General features: G+C 30.9%; 1 protein-coding gene across 1 annotated transcript; it reads right to left on the bottom strand.

Annotated features, from left to right (window-relative positions):
• Positions 1–1033: 1033 nt before the first annotated feature.
• LOC118201381 (uncharacterized) lies at positions 1034–15300 on the bottom strand. Its single transcript, XM_035373480.2, has 4 exons — positions 15150–15300; positions 5778–6153; positions 2849–3052; positions 1034–2152 (listed from the first exon to the last, which is right to left on the bottom strand). Exons 1-4 carry the CDS (start codon positions 15159–15161, stop codon positions 1650–1652), a joined length of 1095 nt encoding a protein of 364 aa, XP_035229371.1. The 5' UTR covers positions 15162–15300; the 3' UTR covers positions 1034–1649.
• Positions 15301–15714: the final 414 nt, after the last annotated feature.

Here is a 15714-nt window from a genome sequence, read left to right as displayed (position 1 = left end):
TCTCTAGATTAGAAAATTTCCATCTGAGACAAATGAGTATCCAATAGGTATGTTAAGCTTATGTTAAGTAAAAAATTTAAAAAGTTATAAGTTAAAAATTTAAAACAGACGAGTCACATCTGTGCCTCAGATATTCTTTCTCAAGAAAATGATGCTGTTGACGAAGGGAGTCTAGCTCGCTAACTCAGAACTCAATCTTTGTTATTTATGGGAGAAGTACTTATTAACTGGAATGTGAAATACAGGCAAAACAATAGCAATTTTATATTTTAAACGGTTTGAACTCATAGAAAGTTTCAACATTGAAAGAAAATTTCAGAACAGCAAAAGAAGAGGAGATTAAATTATAGGAAACTAGGGCCAAAGGAACGCAAAGCAAAACAAATAAGTTTAAAAAAATTACTTAAGGATAAAGAAAGATGCAGCCAGCTGATAATGAACGAAGCAATAATGCACAATCCAGAAAAATAAATCGAAACGTCGTTTGAGTACTGCTAATGAATGGTCTAATTGTTTAAATCTGAGAAATACTTTTCAAAGGGTAATAATATCAAAATAGGTTACAATCACTAATAAGTTTTGTGTCTAAAGCACACATTATACTTTCTCGTGTTTAAATCATATTCCTTGATACTGAATTTCTCAAAACTGAAGAAACATGTAATTAATTATAGAATCACATTTTTAAAAATTAGATGTCTCATCATCAGAGAAATATCCTTCAAAGATTGCAAAGTATGACAAAGGGTGTTTTTCTTTATTACTGTATGAAATTACATGATTTATTTTCACTATGCAGATTTATGCATATCTTTACAGGCTATCAAGCGGAATATATTGCATATGAATAGTCGTTATATTCCAGAAATACTGAAAATATTTTACGATAAGTGTCGAATTTAGGTTGATTGATCTAGTATATCTGCCACATTTCTTTTTAATTTATGTTTATAAATAGAAATACAGTTTCAAGTGTGTTTTTTATATTCATTAAATGCAAGATGTGATACTTAATTATACTGACTGAGAGGGATTATAAAATAATAATTTTATTCTAGTCTTAAAACATTAACTTCGGCTAAAAATTACAATGAGAAACACTGAAAAAGAACGACACTTATAAATAATTAGTTCATTATTCATATTAGGCATCAAAATCTCTAAAGCAGATTGCTAAATACATGCGCTAATCAATACAGAGAAAAATATCAGAGAAAGATGATATTTTGATCACATGGAAGGAGGGGGATTCATGCAAAATTCAATTTATTTTTAATATTTTAAAATTATTTAAAAATTGAATTTATAATTTAAAATAATTTTAAGATGGAAAGTAGTTCTTACTTCTTAATAAAAATTCTAATTCAAAGAAAGAGAAATAAACACTTTTATAAAGACTTTCTGAGTAAGAAGATATTAGCATTTTCTTAATTTAGAATGTGGAAAATTATCTGTCTGACTTCAAAATTGTTCAGGATGTTAATTGACAGAGTGCAGCCTCTTGTAAATGATTAGGTAATGGGGCTATTTATGAAACCTTCATGTTTTAAAATGTTATATACTGTTTTTAGTCAGTTGTTATAAAACATTCTGATGCCTAATGAAAAATCAACTACAGTTGCAATCTGCTTCATATGTCTTCAAATAATTTAGTATCCATGGCCGTAGTAGCCTCCATGTGGATAACCATAGGCATGTTCATCATAAACAAGAGGTTCTTTATAGTATGCTTCTTTTTGGTAGGTGACTTGAGCTGGAGCACTGTAAACAACGGGTGCTGGAACTGCTGGAGCTACTTCTTTTACAACAACAGGGGCAGGGACTTGTTCGCTGATGTAAACAGCTGGTTGTTCATGGACAACTGGCACAAGCTGGCCACCTTGAGAAGCTTCCCTTGTCTGAGTGACAGCTCCATAGTTACCATAAGGATCATGCGCAGCATGACGGCTGTATTCGAGTTCGTTGCTGGCTCCCAAATTGACTCTTAAGTCATAAGCTTGGTCAAGCTTGTATCCGTTCTCGCTGGCAGAGGCGTGTCCTAGAGCATCATAAGCTTCCTTAGCTGACTGGGCATCATAATGAAGATTGCCATATCCAGGCCCTTCAAAGCTACGCTTGTTAGTTTCTGCAGCCTGGGAATGTCCACCAATACCTGACAAATTAAATATCGATTAATCTGAGAGTCATGGTAAAACGCTGCAGTAAAATTCTTAGAATGAGAATTATTAAGCAATATAATCGATTGTACAATAATCTTTATATTGCATGAAAATTGCTGTTTTTAGAAAATAATGCAACATTTGAATGAAACTTACCAAGAATTAACTAATTAATGACATTTAATTCTTTATTATTCTATAATAAGTTTGGAAACTTATTTTAATATCTTTCTTAATGAGTAGACTAATAAAAATATTAACTCATTGGGTAAGATTAGAAAACTTATGGTAAATGCTTAAGATTGGAATTGCGGATCTTCCGAATGCCAGCTGAATGTGTTAATTACTTCACAAGAACACGCATGAAAGAATGCGATTCCTCATGAGGGTAGTTAAGAATTTGGCAATTTGAAGCATTCTCGAGTTAAGAGAATAATTAATTTTCCCTAACATAATTTTTCAAATCTTAGTTTAATTTATTTACAAAGATTTAAATATGTAAATTGTTACATTCTTCTTATCCCAAATGCCTTTAGAATTTTATTTTTGTTTCCCTGTTAATTCTGTAAGAAGTTATTTAAAACATTTGTATCGCTACAAAGTAGCTCTTTTAGAAAAGAAAGTATATTTTCTTACAGTTTTAAGTCTACGTATGAAATTTATTAGTAAATTAAAATTCGTTTACATACCTGGTGTGTTGACGTAGCTTTTGTGAGAAGCGTGAGCATTCTTGGCTATTCCATCATGAACAACATCAGCCCTGGCGGCATTAACATCACGGCTAGCTGCACTACTGAAAGCAGAAACAGCGGCTGTGTCAGCAACATCAGCGACAGAGGTATGACCAGGAGCGATCTTGGCTTCGTGGCTCTTTTGAGCAAATGCGGCTTTTCCTAGTGAGAAAAATCCTTTTATTAGTTGCTTATTTAAAACTTCTCAATTTTAAGTTATGGACTCTTGAAAAAATAAAAAACATCCACTTAAAAAATTTATTTTATGTATCACATGTATCGAAATATATATTTCGGCTAATTTTGTCGTTATGAATTTTATTGCTTTTGCTTCCTTTTTGCCATAGGAACAGCGACATTTTGTGCTGCCCAAATGAAGTCTGAAAAAGATAGCAATTTGTTAAAATTATCATTAAAAATTCAACTTTTGTAGCTCATCCTTTCCCTTTTGTAGGCTCCCCTCCCCGGGGGTTGACTCAGGACAATTCTTGTGAGGTACTGGCTATGATCGAGGATTCTTGGGAGGTACTGTCTTAAGCAGTCGTAACTGCGGGGGCATACAATCAGTCTTCACAGGACTAGAACCTCCGTTCTTTCGGGGTGGGTTCAGGCTCGGCAGGGACCGTACTGGTACTGTCTTGTCTGCCCCTTTACTGGGGGGGACGCAACATCGTAAGATATTGGGGCTATCCTTGGTGGCTTGATGCCCTTCGGTTCTCTGTGTGAGACCGACATTCCAGACCGCACTCCACCTTCGTCTGCTGTTGTGGCTGCTAGGTTAGCGTCCTGTAGCTGTTTTGTCATGGCCTATTGGGGGACGCGGCGATGAGCCCGCTCGGATGGTCTCTGTACTATAGATGCTGATTCCTGAAAAGCCAAATCGCTCGAGCGATTTGGCCTTTCAGGAATCAGGAATTGCACGTCTCAGGAATTTCAGTAATTGCACGTCTCTGGTAGTCTGTCTCTTTTGAAGGAGAATTTTCAAATTCTTATAGATTTCTGTCGTGTGTGCTATTAGTAGTGATTTTACGTTATTAGAAATTGCATTTCAATTCTCAGTTATAATTAATTCGAAGTGAAATGTAAAAACAAGATCTAAAATTTGAAAGGCATTAACGGTACTATTTGATTTCTACGGCCTCATGATAAATCGCCAAGTTATGTAGAAAACGGTAGCTAAAACGAAGGGCAACCATAAACTTTCACCCAAAATGCTCACACCCAAAATGTTAAAATATTGTAGAGCCCTGTTAAATGGCGAAAAAAAAAGAGGGTCCTGCTCGACACTAGAGTCGTATCTTTCGGAATACACATGGTTGAAATCATGTGGGAAAGATAGCTTTTTTATGTCATGTTAAAAGTAAATGGAAGGTACGACAGCTTGGCAATACTCTTGGCGCCATTTTGATACCGGGACCCGTGAAAACCAAGTAGTACCGCGTTAAAAAGCAGCAAAAAAATCTCTCTAATTTTAAACTGGAAAGTACCTCACATGTAATTTAATTCCCCGCGTTCTAGAATGTCTTTGCTGTGAAGGAAGTAACGCCCCTTGGAATCTGGATGAAAATAGAAATCGAAGTGCATTATCTAAAGTAACATTGTCGAATGCAGAGATTATAATTTCCTATTATGTAACAGTCTTTCCTGACGAGTACCATCTTAAATTAAGCTTTCAGTAAGCTTATTTGATTTGATCTTGAAAGAAATTAAGTGTACTTGATCTAATCATTCTTAACTTGAAAATCACTGCGATTCACCTGTATAGGATGCTCAACCGAATTATTACATCTATATTTAATTCAAGACAATAATCAAATGGATTATCATCAGGAACTACAAGCATTAAAAACTATATTAAAGGTAATATTTTTTATAAATTTTCTGTGAAACCTAGGTATTATTTTTCGGAATGAAAAGTGAGAAATACAATTTCCTATTTGTATTCTTTGCAAAAGTGACTAAAATTTTATTGTAAAATTAATAATTATAAATGATTGAAATTATAATACGCTTTTTCTAGATTTTCAATAAAATCCGAATAATAAAGATGAATCATTTCGGTAATAATGTTGGATTTAAAATTAACAAAAAGGGCTTTCCATTTTATACAAATGCTTAGCAAAGCTCGAAATGTTGCTTGATCATAGAATTGGAATGATTTTAGTTTAATATATGGAATTAAAATTCGTTTAAGAATTGATTTTTTTTTTCAGAATGGAGAAAATATTGAGGGTTATTATGATTTCTGGTATTTTCGAAGTTCGTTTCTGTTAGTTGCCAATAAAGTAGCGAAACATCAAAATTTACATTTTTAGCATATTTTTACATTTAAACTATTTCATAAATGTTCCTATAGCTTTAGGTAAATATTTAAATTATTTAACTACATAAATTCAGTATTATCTAATAATGTATTCAATTACGACATTCAGGTGCACCCTTAAAATGTTCTTTACTAAAGGCTTCCTATGGTAGAAAGTTCATTAACGCTTTGTTGTTATATAAATCAACCTGTTTGCGAACTAAGTTGCAAAGTAAAAGTATAAATAATCACTTAAAACTCAACAAGCTTAGAATAGTTTCTTTCAAAACATGCTTTTTGCCGTTGTGTTACATACAACTAACCGGAGATTACATTTAAGACATTTGTTAATTCGGCAAAATAAAATGCTAATGAGCAGATTTGCTGCAAATGAGCTAACGGTATTTTAATAAAATAAATGGGACAAGCATAATACATTTCTGCAAAATACATTTGAACAAGTGCTTGTAAATTTTAAAATTATTCTACGATTTTAACCAGAACATTTTTTATAATTCAATAACTTGTAAAACAAAATTAAAAATTAAAATTTGATAACTTGTGCAAATTTCGGCAACAACTCACCTAGTGTGGGGTTCAAAGATCCTTCTGCATTTTGTGTGTGTACACCAGCCTCACCAATGAAGGGATTGATATGGAATTCGTGTTCATCATGTTTCACATCTGTTTGTCCAGAATGAGGATCCACATTGGTGGCTTGGGCTGAATGGCGGATAACATGTCCCCCTAGCTCATCTTTGCCAACTGCTGTCTGTTGTTTGATGGCCCCAGTAGGACTGTTGACGTTTGTGACAGTGTAAGAAAAGGCAGTTTTGGGCTGAGCGACTGCAGCTACGGGAACAACTGGAGCATGGTAGGATGGTCCAAGCACGCCCACACCAGCGTAAATTGGAGCACCGCTGGGGGCTGCTACAGCGCAAGAGAGGACAAACGGAAGAAACTGCAAATGTAATAAATTATGAGAATTTTTTGAAGGTAATAATTTAAATGATGTAAAACGTAAGAAGAACAAGATTCACTGGCTAACATTTAATTATATGCAGCCGCATATTCGCACATTAAAACAATTTTTAGTATCTTCTTTTGGTTTATTGCTCAGGTTACAGTTTCTAAATTTATCAAAATGTAGCTTTATTGAGCGGATATATGACAATGGAAGATATTTTTAACTTTGCAAAGTACATAACAAGACAACAATAGGCACTCAGAAATAAAAATAAGAAAATATATAGGAAGTTATTCGCTTCCTATTCCCTGCGTGTAATGGTATGACAAATTTGGTTATCAAGTTCATTTAATTTGAAACTGTGTCAAATTGATTATTTTGTGTCGCATATATGGGTAATATAAGTTCAGAAAGCGATGGATTTTATGTTACTTCAATATTTGCAAAAGCTGAAAATCAAAATTTATACTTTCCATTTAATTAAATATATTTGATGCCGTTAAATTTCTTCTAATTATTGGTTTTATTAAAACAGAAATTTATACAAATTTTAAATATTTTTAATAGAACTCCAGATTTGTTTTTATGCCTACATTTTTCAATCTCTGGAGAAGAAAATTTAGGGAATCAGTCTGAATCCCGATTGAAATCCCTTAAGGATTTTATTTTAAATTAAATAGAAAAACCAAGTAAATTTTTAGTGCTATTAATTCAATAACTGATTCAAATCACTGATTTAAAGATGAGGTATTGCATGAATATTCTCTTAGAAATTAAATATGAGTAAGATTAAATTCCTTGACATGATTTTTGAGAAGTAATATTCTTATAATGATATATTGGACTGACAAATGCAGAAAATTAATATTAACAGCAGGAATTTCATTTCTTAGAGCAATGGTTTCTAAACTTTTGCAATCCAGCGACTCCTTGTAGAAACTTATTAGAATACTACACTTATTCAGTAAGGCTGTCATTCAAACCAAAATATGCAAATACCGTTAACAGTTCTATTAATTTATATCATCTAATAAAACTATTGATGCAACTGAAAATTTTAAGGCTGATGATACAAATGGAAACTGTATTTCGTGTACAAGATGTTATTCTTAATGCTTACGAAAAACGCATATGAACCGATGGTAACCGTCCGAATTCCAGATGAGGTGTGAAAACTATATGGCTGTTTTCCTTCCATCCTAGGGGTAGCAATATTGATCCAATTTTACTGTTCATCTTTAGCGTATGAACTCATAACAAATTATAGAGGGAAGATACGTATTTTAAGGAATTTCATAAGAGTTATAAGAGTAATCCAACTGAAGCCATATTACGATAGGATACTTTTGAGGTTAGTTCCTTAAGTTATTTTATTTCGTTTCGTGAATTAAAAAAAAATTATATAAAAAATAAATGAGAACAAGTAAAGCTATAGTTAAAGATGATTAACCATGAACTGTGAAAAATAGGAGAGCCTAGTTAGTGTAATGACCATTGAAAGTTTCGAATGAAAGAAGAAACTGCAATGTTAAATTGAAGTATATTGTTAAAATGTCTTTTTTGACTTATAGAAGTCATTCGAAACTTTTGATGGTCACTTTACACTATCTAAGCTCTCCTCCTAGTTATCACAACTGATAGTCAATCATCTTCAGCTTTAAGGTTCTTGCAACTTTAAATTTCGATAAACACACAAGAAAAGGTGTGAGGATAACTACTAAACCAACTTTAAAGGCCATCAATCACAAATGCTTTTAAACTAGATGCAAACTAATTGGTAAACATTGCAGCGATTTCAAAAACGAAGCAAAACATTTATTCTTTGTCATAAAATACAATAAAAGCAATTTGTATGACAGCATCCCCAAATGATGTGTTAATAAGCAAAACATATTTATGTAATTGTGCTTGTTTATGACAAGAATAGCAACAAATCAATCTAGAAAGCGACAGGTATCCTTTCAGGAGGACAATAATAAAACCGGAATAGACGAGATAATTATACCTCCTTATCTCACAACTAAACCTGATTAATGTAGCCACAGAATGCTCGGAAAAGTTCCAAACTGGTTTTCTCTACGAAATTGTTTCTTTTATCATGTAAAAATCAGCCATATGAAGGCCATAATGAAACGTAGACTTCCGTAAACTATATTACCCAGCGCGACCTTTTACATACCGCTTCTTAAGGCCATTACAACCACGCCCTAGCCAGTCTCACTATGGATATCAACAAAGATCGTGTCCTTCGCTAAACATACAAGATCGGTATCTGCTTTCGTGTAATATCACAGCAGATAGGAATAATTATTACGCAGGCTGGAAGGCGTGAACTGTGGTTCTGTTGGTATCATGTCTCGAAACCATTAAGGTCAACAAGTCCAACTTGCATGCGGTATTCTTCCGTGGCGTGGGTTCCGTCTAGATTATCGATAAGAATTTTCATTCACTTTCCCTTATTGTTAACAGCAAAATCTGGTTCAGGAAACGTACGCTGACTCAAGTTATTGGTTGTTGAAGTAACTAATCCACTTTGTGCTTCTTGAATGGCAATAACGGGAATGGAAAATGTAATCAAATTAAATCAGTGGGCTAAAGATAATTCCAAGCACTCAGCAGGCTAATTACTAAGCACAGACAATCTAAAATTATTACGGTTTAATTTATTTATGTTTAATAACCAAGGGGCTAAATATGTTAAACTAATGTATTTGGCAAATGATCATTTATTTTGTTTTAAAAGCTTTAATGTCTGGATAATTAAATTTTTAATAGAGGATTACTTGAAAAAGTATAGGTAACCTAATTTGAAATCTCATAATCTCATTTTAAAATAATAATGTAATCCTCCTACGTCAGAAGCATTATTTTAAAATTAATAAATTATTTCTATTGAGGGATATTGCAATTTGGATTGATAATATATAATCATCAGAATAATTACATCAAAACGGAGCATAAAGGATTAAAATTCAATAGTATCTAGTTATTACAGAAAATTTCACTAATTTTTCAGCTTAAAGTTTACTGACAATTTGGATCTAGTTAAAGCGATCATTTAATAACTTAAATTTTCTTTCAAAGATTTAGATTACACAACTTCAGTATTAAATTTTTATTTCATAATTTTAAAATTTTCATCAATTTTATTTGATAATTTATTTTTAAAATTTACTCTTTACAGTTTAAATATTTCATTTAATATAGTTTTAATATTATTATTTTGGCTGAATAAAATCTTTTTTCTTCATTATGAAATGCATATTATAAAATGTTATTTTAAATAACCGTAAAATATTCTTTCTTTTTGAAAATTGCCGAATTAGCATAAAAAATCACTTATTAAATTAAACATATTTGCTATACATTATTGAGTTAATGAGTTATGTCTCCTTTTTTATTTCCTAAGCTGCATTAAATTTACTCAAAATACTTTATTTTAAGCTCTTAACAGTACATTTTCAAATTTTCTGGAGAGTTTCAAACTTCCTGGAGAATTTCTGGAGAGAGAGAGCATATAATATTATGGTCTTAGATAAGCCTTTTATTTATTAGACTATTCAATTAAAATCTGTTTAAAATATCTAATCTTCACAAAACTGTTTCTTGTAAATATTTAAGAATCTTTTCCTTAATTTTGATTGCGTATTAAGAATTCAAGCATTGAACTGATATTTGCAGTAAAGTAATACTGATCTTTATAAAAGTCAGAATGGCACTGAAAATTTAAATGTTAAGTTTTTACTAACCCAAAGGGGAACTTGCCCAGAAGGCTATTAATTTCGTTTTGGCATTTTGCGTTGGTTCACTATAAAACGTCGTTTCACTTTTCAAATTGTTGCCAACAAATATTAGAGGCCTGCATTACATTTGTAGAAATTAAATAATGAAGAACCTGCGTGAATGTACGTATGTTTCTAGCATTGCAAAAGTATAGCACTTCGATTTGAATTTCCACTGATTTTCTATCACAAGCTGTACGCATTGAGTTTATATAAACAAATAAAAATATTCCAAACGTATGCGATCATTAACTGGTTTGAAAAATGGTGACTTTGAAAAAGTGTGTTTTTACGTTTCCTGAATTTTAAAACATCTGGACCGCTTTCCTTTTTCATAATTTTGTATATTTCTTTAATGACTTAAATACGTCAGAGGATTTGAATCATTGAATAGATTTTTCGAAATTTCTTAAATCTGACACAAGTAAATCAAGATATTAAAACAGAATAATGACATTTCTACATACTGAGTATTATCTTACAGTCATCAAAACCTTTTACAATGAAAGCTTTCCGTAATTCCAATCTATTTTGCATTTTCAGTTTATTTTATTTATATAAATTGATTTTAACCTTATTTTGTTACTTACTTTGATACTGTATAGAATACAAATTAGAAGTATTAAAACTTATTTAGACCTGCATTTTAACAAGAAAAAAAAAAAAAAAAAAAAAAAAAAAAACTTCCAGTACACCAAAAATGTTTTGTGGAGGAGAAATCAAATATCATTATTAAATGCATCTTACTAATTGTTAAGGACTGTTTTCTGCTAAGAACTGTTTAAGAAAAAGCTTATTTATTGCAGATTTTTCCAATGTTAATTAAAGAAAGTAATATATGTCTGTGAGTAAATATATAGTCAGTCGTGTTTATGCAGCAAATAATTTTACATGAAGTCTTTCTCAAATTAGTATTTTTTCAAAAGAAAAATGTGAAAGTACACTGATTACTTTTTAAATAATAAATGAAACTATTATCGTTTATTTCTTCCTTTTAAAAAATGATAAAGCCACTTATTGTAAAAATAGTTCAACTTTTGATATCAAAGTGAGAAGCAGAATACTTTGAAATATTTTGCTTCAAAATTTCGAATGAAAAAAATCATAACTGTCGCAAACAGAACTCATTTTTGATTTATTATAACTTAAACTGAAAGTGTTTTAAACCACAATGAAGCACATATATATTTAAGACATATGCTGTTTCAATAGAAAGAATTTTTATATTCAATATGATTCGTTCTGATTATTAAAACCAAACTCTACTTCCTTCAGACACAAACACTTGCTTTTTTTTAGCCCAGAGGGACAATTTGCCCAGATGGATTATTAGTTCCGCTTTGGCATTTTGCATTGGTTCACTATAAACGTCGTTTCATTTTTCAAATTGTTGCCACCAAATATACCAAATATTAGAGCCCTGCATTATATTTAAAGAAAATAAATAATGAGAAATGTACATGGACGTAGGTATGTTTCTTTCACTCTGAAAAAACAAGGGAAAAAACTCGGCCTCTGAAAAAAGAAGGTACCTAGAGACATCAAATTTTGAATAACGTAGTCCTATACTCGAATATGGGTATCTGGAAGCCCAAATTTGGAATTAATTTTATTACTTATTTCCCATTTTGTAAAATTTTATTGAATTCTTTATTACCAAACTCAACGATTTCAAAGCGAGCAATGGCAACAATGTATCAGATAAAAAACATTTTTATCTCCAGCGTGCGAGACTGTGTATCGGAAATTCTAAAGCTATGCTCTTTTCAAATCCTTTTATCATATCGCTGTTGAATGGAATTTAATGGCTTAAGTGCGAAGAGCATGGTATTTAATAAATAAAGGCAACACACAAAGCATTTAGAAAAACGCCCCTTTGGGAGTGATATAAAATCTGAAAGATTATTTTTTTTTTTTCAAATATGGATAGCATTGTATTTTGGTACGTCTTTTATGAGCACCATTACGTTTAATAAGACGTAAACCTACTAAAATCAAATCATCTAAATTATAATTTAAAAATAAAATATCGCTTTACTTTCATTGTTTGGGGCGTATTTTAAATTATCTTCGTGAATATTAAGTATTATTTTTCTTTTGTCTCGATGGTTATATCGAATTTTACTTTGTCAGATCAACTTTAAATTGTCTGCATTAAAATTATTCAATCCTCTCTGAAAAATAAACTTAATGCTATTCTAAACGTAACACACACAAGTCTGATAAAAGCATTAAATAAAAGAATAAAAGCATCGAAATGCTCTAAAATTACAGCCAGATTCAGTATTTGGAAAGTTATGATTTTTACTGACTCTTTATACAGTTTGGGTTATTATATTAAAACTCATTCAAGAGAATGATAAGTATTTAAAAAAGGTTTCTGTGATGAATGAGAATGATTTGGCAATAACATATACCTTTTGCTCAGCATCTAAAGTACCGAGTGTGCATTTCTACCAGATGTCAATAGATGTTAATAGATATAAACATAAAGTAGATTCAATTATTATAAATTCAGTTATTGAAAACTCTAAGTAGCCCAAACACTTGCTAATCTTTCTAGGCCAAGTAATAAAAAAATAAACGTGCTATTCATTTCTTCACATGTTTTTAAATTTTTTCTTTTATTTAAATAATATAAAAGATACAACGTCATAGTATATTTTAAGATGCAGATAGGTTTAACTCACAATTTAGAAGAACTGACACCTTTCTAACCTCACTCCAAACCTGCTCTTGGTGAGCCTCCATACTCGATAATTGCGCATTTTTAGCTTCAGCACCAATGCAGTCAAGATGCTACTTTGCTCCGATTGCTTTGTCGTGCTACTAACTATGCCATTGGCGAGTATTGCGCCGATGATAATGTGTGATGGAAAATATGTTTTTGATAATTAGTTTGTATCCACCAATAAAAGTTATATTCAATTCGGCCACGTCTGTCTACAAGGCTTTCCTTCGATTGTCAGCTTTCTAACTACGCAATAAAGTCTCCCCAGGATAAACGCAGAGAACCATCGTCAATCTGCTCAAGCTTACTGCAATAAAATTATACGAAGTTTGACTCCCTTACGAAAAAAATTGGCAAGGATATTTAATTTCAAAATTTGCAGTTTTTGATGTAATTTTCAATATGAGTTGAGAAATAGGATAATTAAAGTAGAATTATTCGAGGAAATAAGTTTAAATGAAATGCAGGAAACAATGTATATAATTTTATAGATCATACAAAGAAATCATATGGTGTCCACAATAGAATTTTTCTTTAACAATTCCTTAATCGTTCAGAAAGAATAATGAATAATAAACTTTATTGATAAACATTTTAGAAAACAACAGAAAAAATAAATAAAAAAATAAAAGCAATATGTATAAAAGCAAAAATGTTTCCAAGGATAAGGCTATAATACTGTTTATCTTATATTTTAAAAACTCTGAAAATGGAGCACTAAAAATTGTAGTGTTTTCAGTAGATCATCATTTTTACTAATTTTAACGAAAGTTGAATGGATAATATGGATCGTATAATTATTTTATTATTTATTTTTAATTATTTTATTATTTATAAGTTAATTAAAGAACCAGGTTTCTTCATATTTACACTAATTACAACTCAATGTTTTTTGTAAAATATAAATTTCCATTGAGGAAATTTTAAACAATCTTTGAAAATAGTTAGATACAATCCACTTGAGTTTTAATATGGCAAACATTCTAACAAGAAGTCCAACTTTAGAATTCCGTAAGAATCTTACGCTTTCTGCATTCTTTTTCATCCATTTTATTTGCTACAGAACCTGCATATTTGAATACACAATCTCTTTTTTGACTTAGACTTTCCCCATTATATAAATTAAAAAATAATACCATTAATAGTGTTCGATTTTGCATGTTAAAACCAAATGTCAATATTTGGCTTTTGCATGCATTTACACGAGATTCCTATAGCATTTTACGTATTGTGACGATCAAACTATACTCGCAAGTAATAAAAGATTGAGTTCTCATTTCGACGATTTTGGTTTTCGGCATTGCCTTGGTTCTTAACTTATAAAATAAGTGTGGAACGTCTTTATTTAAAGAAATAATCTTACAACGTTCTCTGATAATAAAAGCCTTATTAATTCATCTTTCAAAACTTATTAAGAACTATTAACTTACAATAAATTAAATATGTAAATAGCCCCTAATTTACCCAAAGTTATTAAAGTAAACGATATTAAATTAAAAAATAAAATGCTTACTGTTTAAAAGAAACACGCTTTTTTGAATTTTAATATTTAGGAAAGTTAAACATTAGATCATTGACTGTTATACTAAAAAGGGCCTATGCTTTTTCTTGTTCCTTGACGAAGAAAGATAAAAAATTAATTTCTTTTAAAAGAAATTCAAGAATTCTTCTAATAAATTTTCTATAACTCCGAAATCCGCATGAGGCTGAGTTTTGCCAGATTTTATGAAACCTTGAAATTTCACCACTTAACACAAGAGAACTCAGCATTTTTGAATAAATAAAGATCATATTTACAGAAAAATTTGTTGTGTGGTATTAACGGAATTTTTTAGTTTTTGGTTAATTTTGTCTGTTTATAAAAAAATAAATTAACGTAAGTGTTTTCTTACAAATAATCTATGTAACTCTTCAATTCCGTTATAGTAGTGATTTAAAATAAAGAAGGTTGTGTTTGCCTTTCTTAGTAGCATAGGTTTTGTCTCTATCGATAATTTTCTGTGAGACGGAAACATAGCCGTTCAAAATCCTGTAAAAGTTAATTGATGCAAACAGCATTTAGAATTCCTCAAAGATTTTAGCACGTCTTGGATTCTCCAGTACATCTCGGGTAGCTTGGCAAAGCATGAAGAAAAATAAAATCAGAATTGTAATGTTAGTGACAACTTATTCATAAATCTAAGGTAACATATATTTATAATTTTGATTTAACACAATTGATAATTTTCATTTAACAAAGTGAGTTAGTAATTTTTGGTAAACTGGGAAAACCTTCTTGCTCGATTTTAGATAAAGTTATTACAATCTTCGTAACCTTACATTTAAAAAAAAAAAAAAAAAAAAAAAAAAAAAAAAAAAAAAAATAGATTTATTTCGAAATTATGACACAATTTAATTAACAAATATGTAAAGATATGGGAAGAATTCCAATTATGCTTAAGCCCAGTTATGCTAATCCATAGGGGTACCGTACTTACCAGGGCAAACATCTCTGATTGCTGTCTGTTCAATCACTGATTTCTGGAGCGAAACTACGATAATTTCCTCCATAATTCACGTTTTTATACTAAAGTTGATTGAGCTGGCCAGTTGACCTTGGGCGCAGGTAACGAGTACTTTTTTTCTTAACCACCCCACCTGCGCGGGAAAGAGAGTCCAGAAGTTCTTGACCTACATAAGGCCCGCGTGAAGATTTTATGGGCGGTTTCCATTCGTGGTTTTCGTTTACATGAAATTTTCAATGTGCGGATACTTGTGAGTCATCTTTAGTTTCCATCGGAAGCTGGTTTTTCAATCTCTGTCATTGTTTCGCATTGTCCTTTAATGGCTTTTAATCCAATTTTGCAGCTCCACTAGATTTCATTTCTTTCCTTTTTCTACACGTCATCGAACTCATAGTAGTTTTCAACTTGAGAATTTTAGTTCCGTAATTACAATGCAGGGAAAACTGTTTCTAATTTTCATTTATTAATTTTAATTTAGTTAAATATATAGCATATTTAGTGAAGAAAAAGAGAAAGAAAGGAAAAACAAAATCTGAAA

This window comes from Stegodyphus dumicola, chromosome 3 (assembly GCF_044657685.1).
Source record: "Stegodyphus dumicola isolate Sdum_Otavi_A_Nest chromosome 3, ASM4465768v1".
NCBI classification, from domain to species: domain Eukaryota; kingdom Metazoa; phylum Arthropoda; class Arachnida; order Araneae; family Eresidae; genus Stegodyphus; species Stegodyphus dumicola.
Note: the sequence above shows the minus strand (reverse complement) of the source record. Positions and strands in the feature narration are given on the sequence as shown.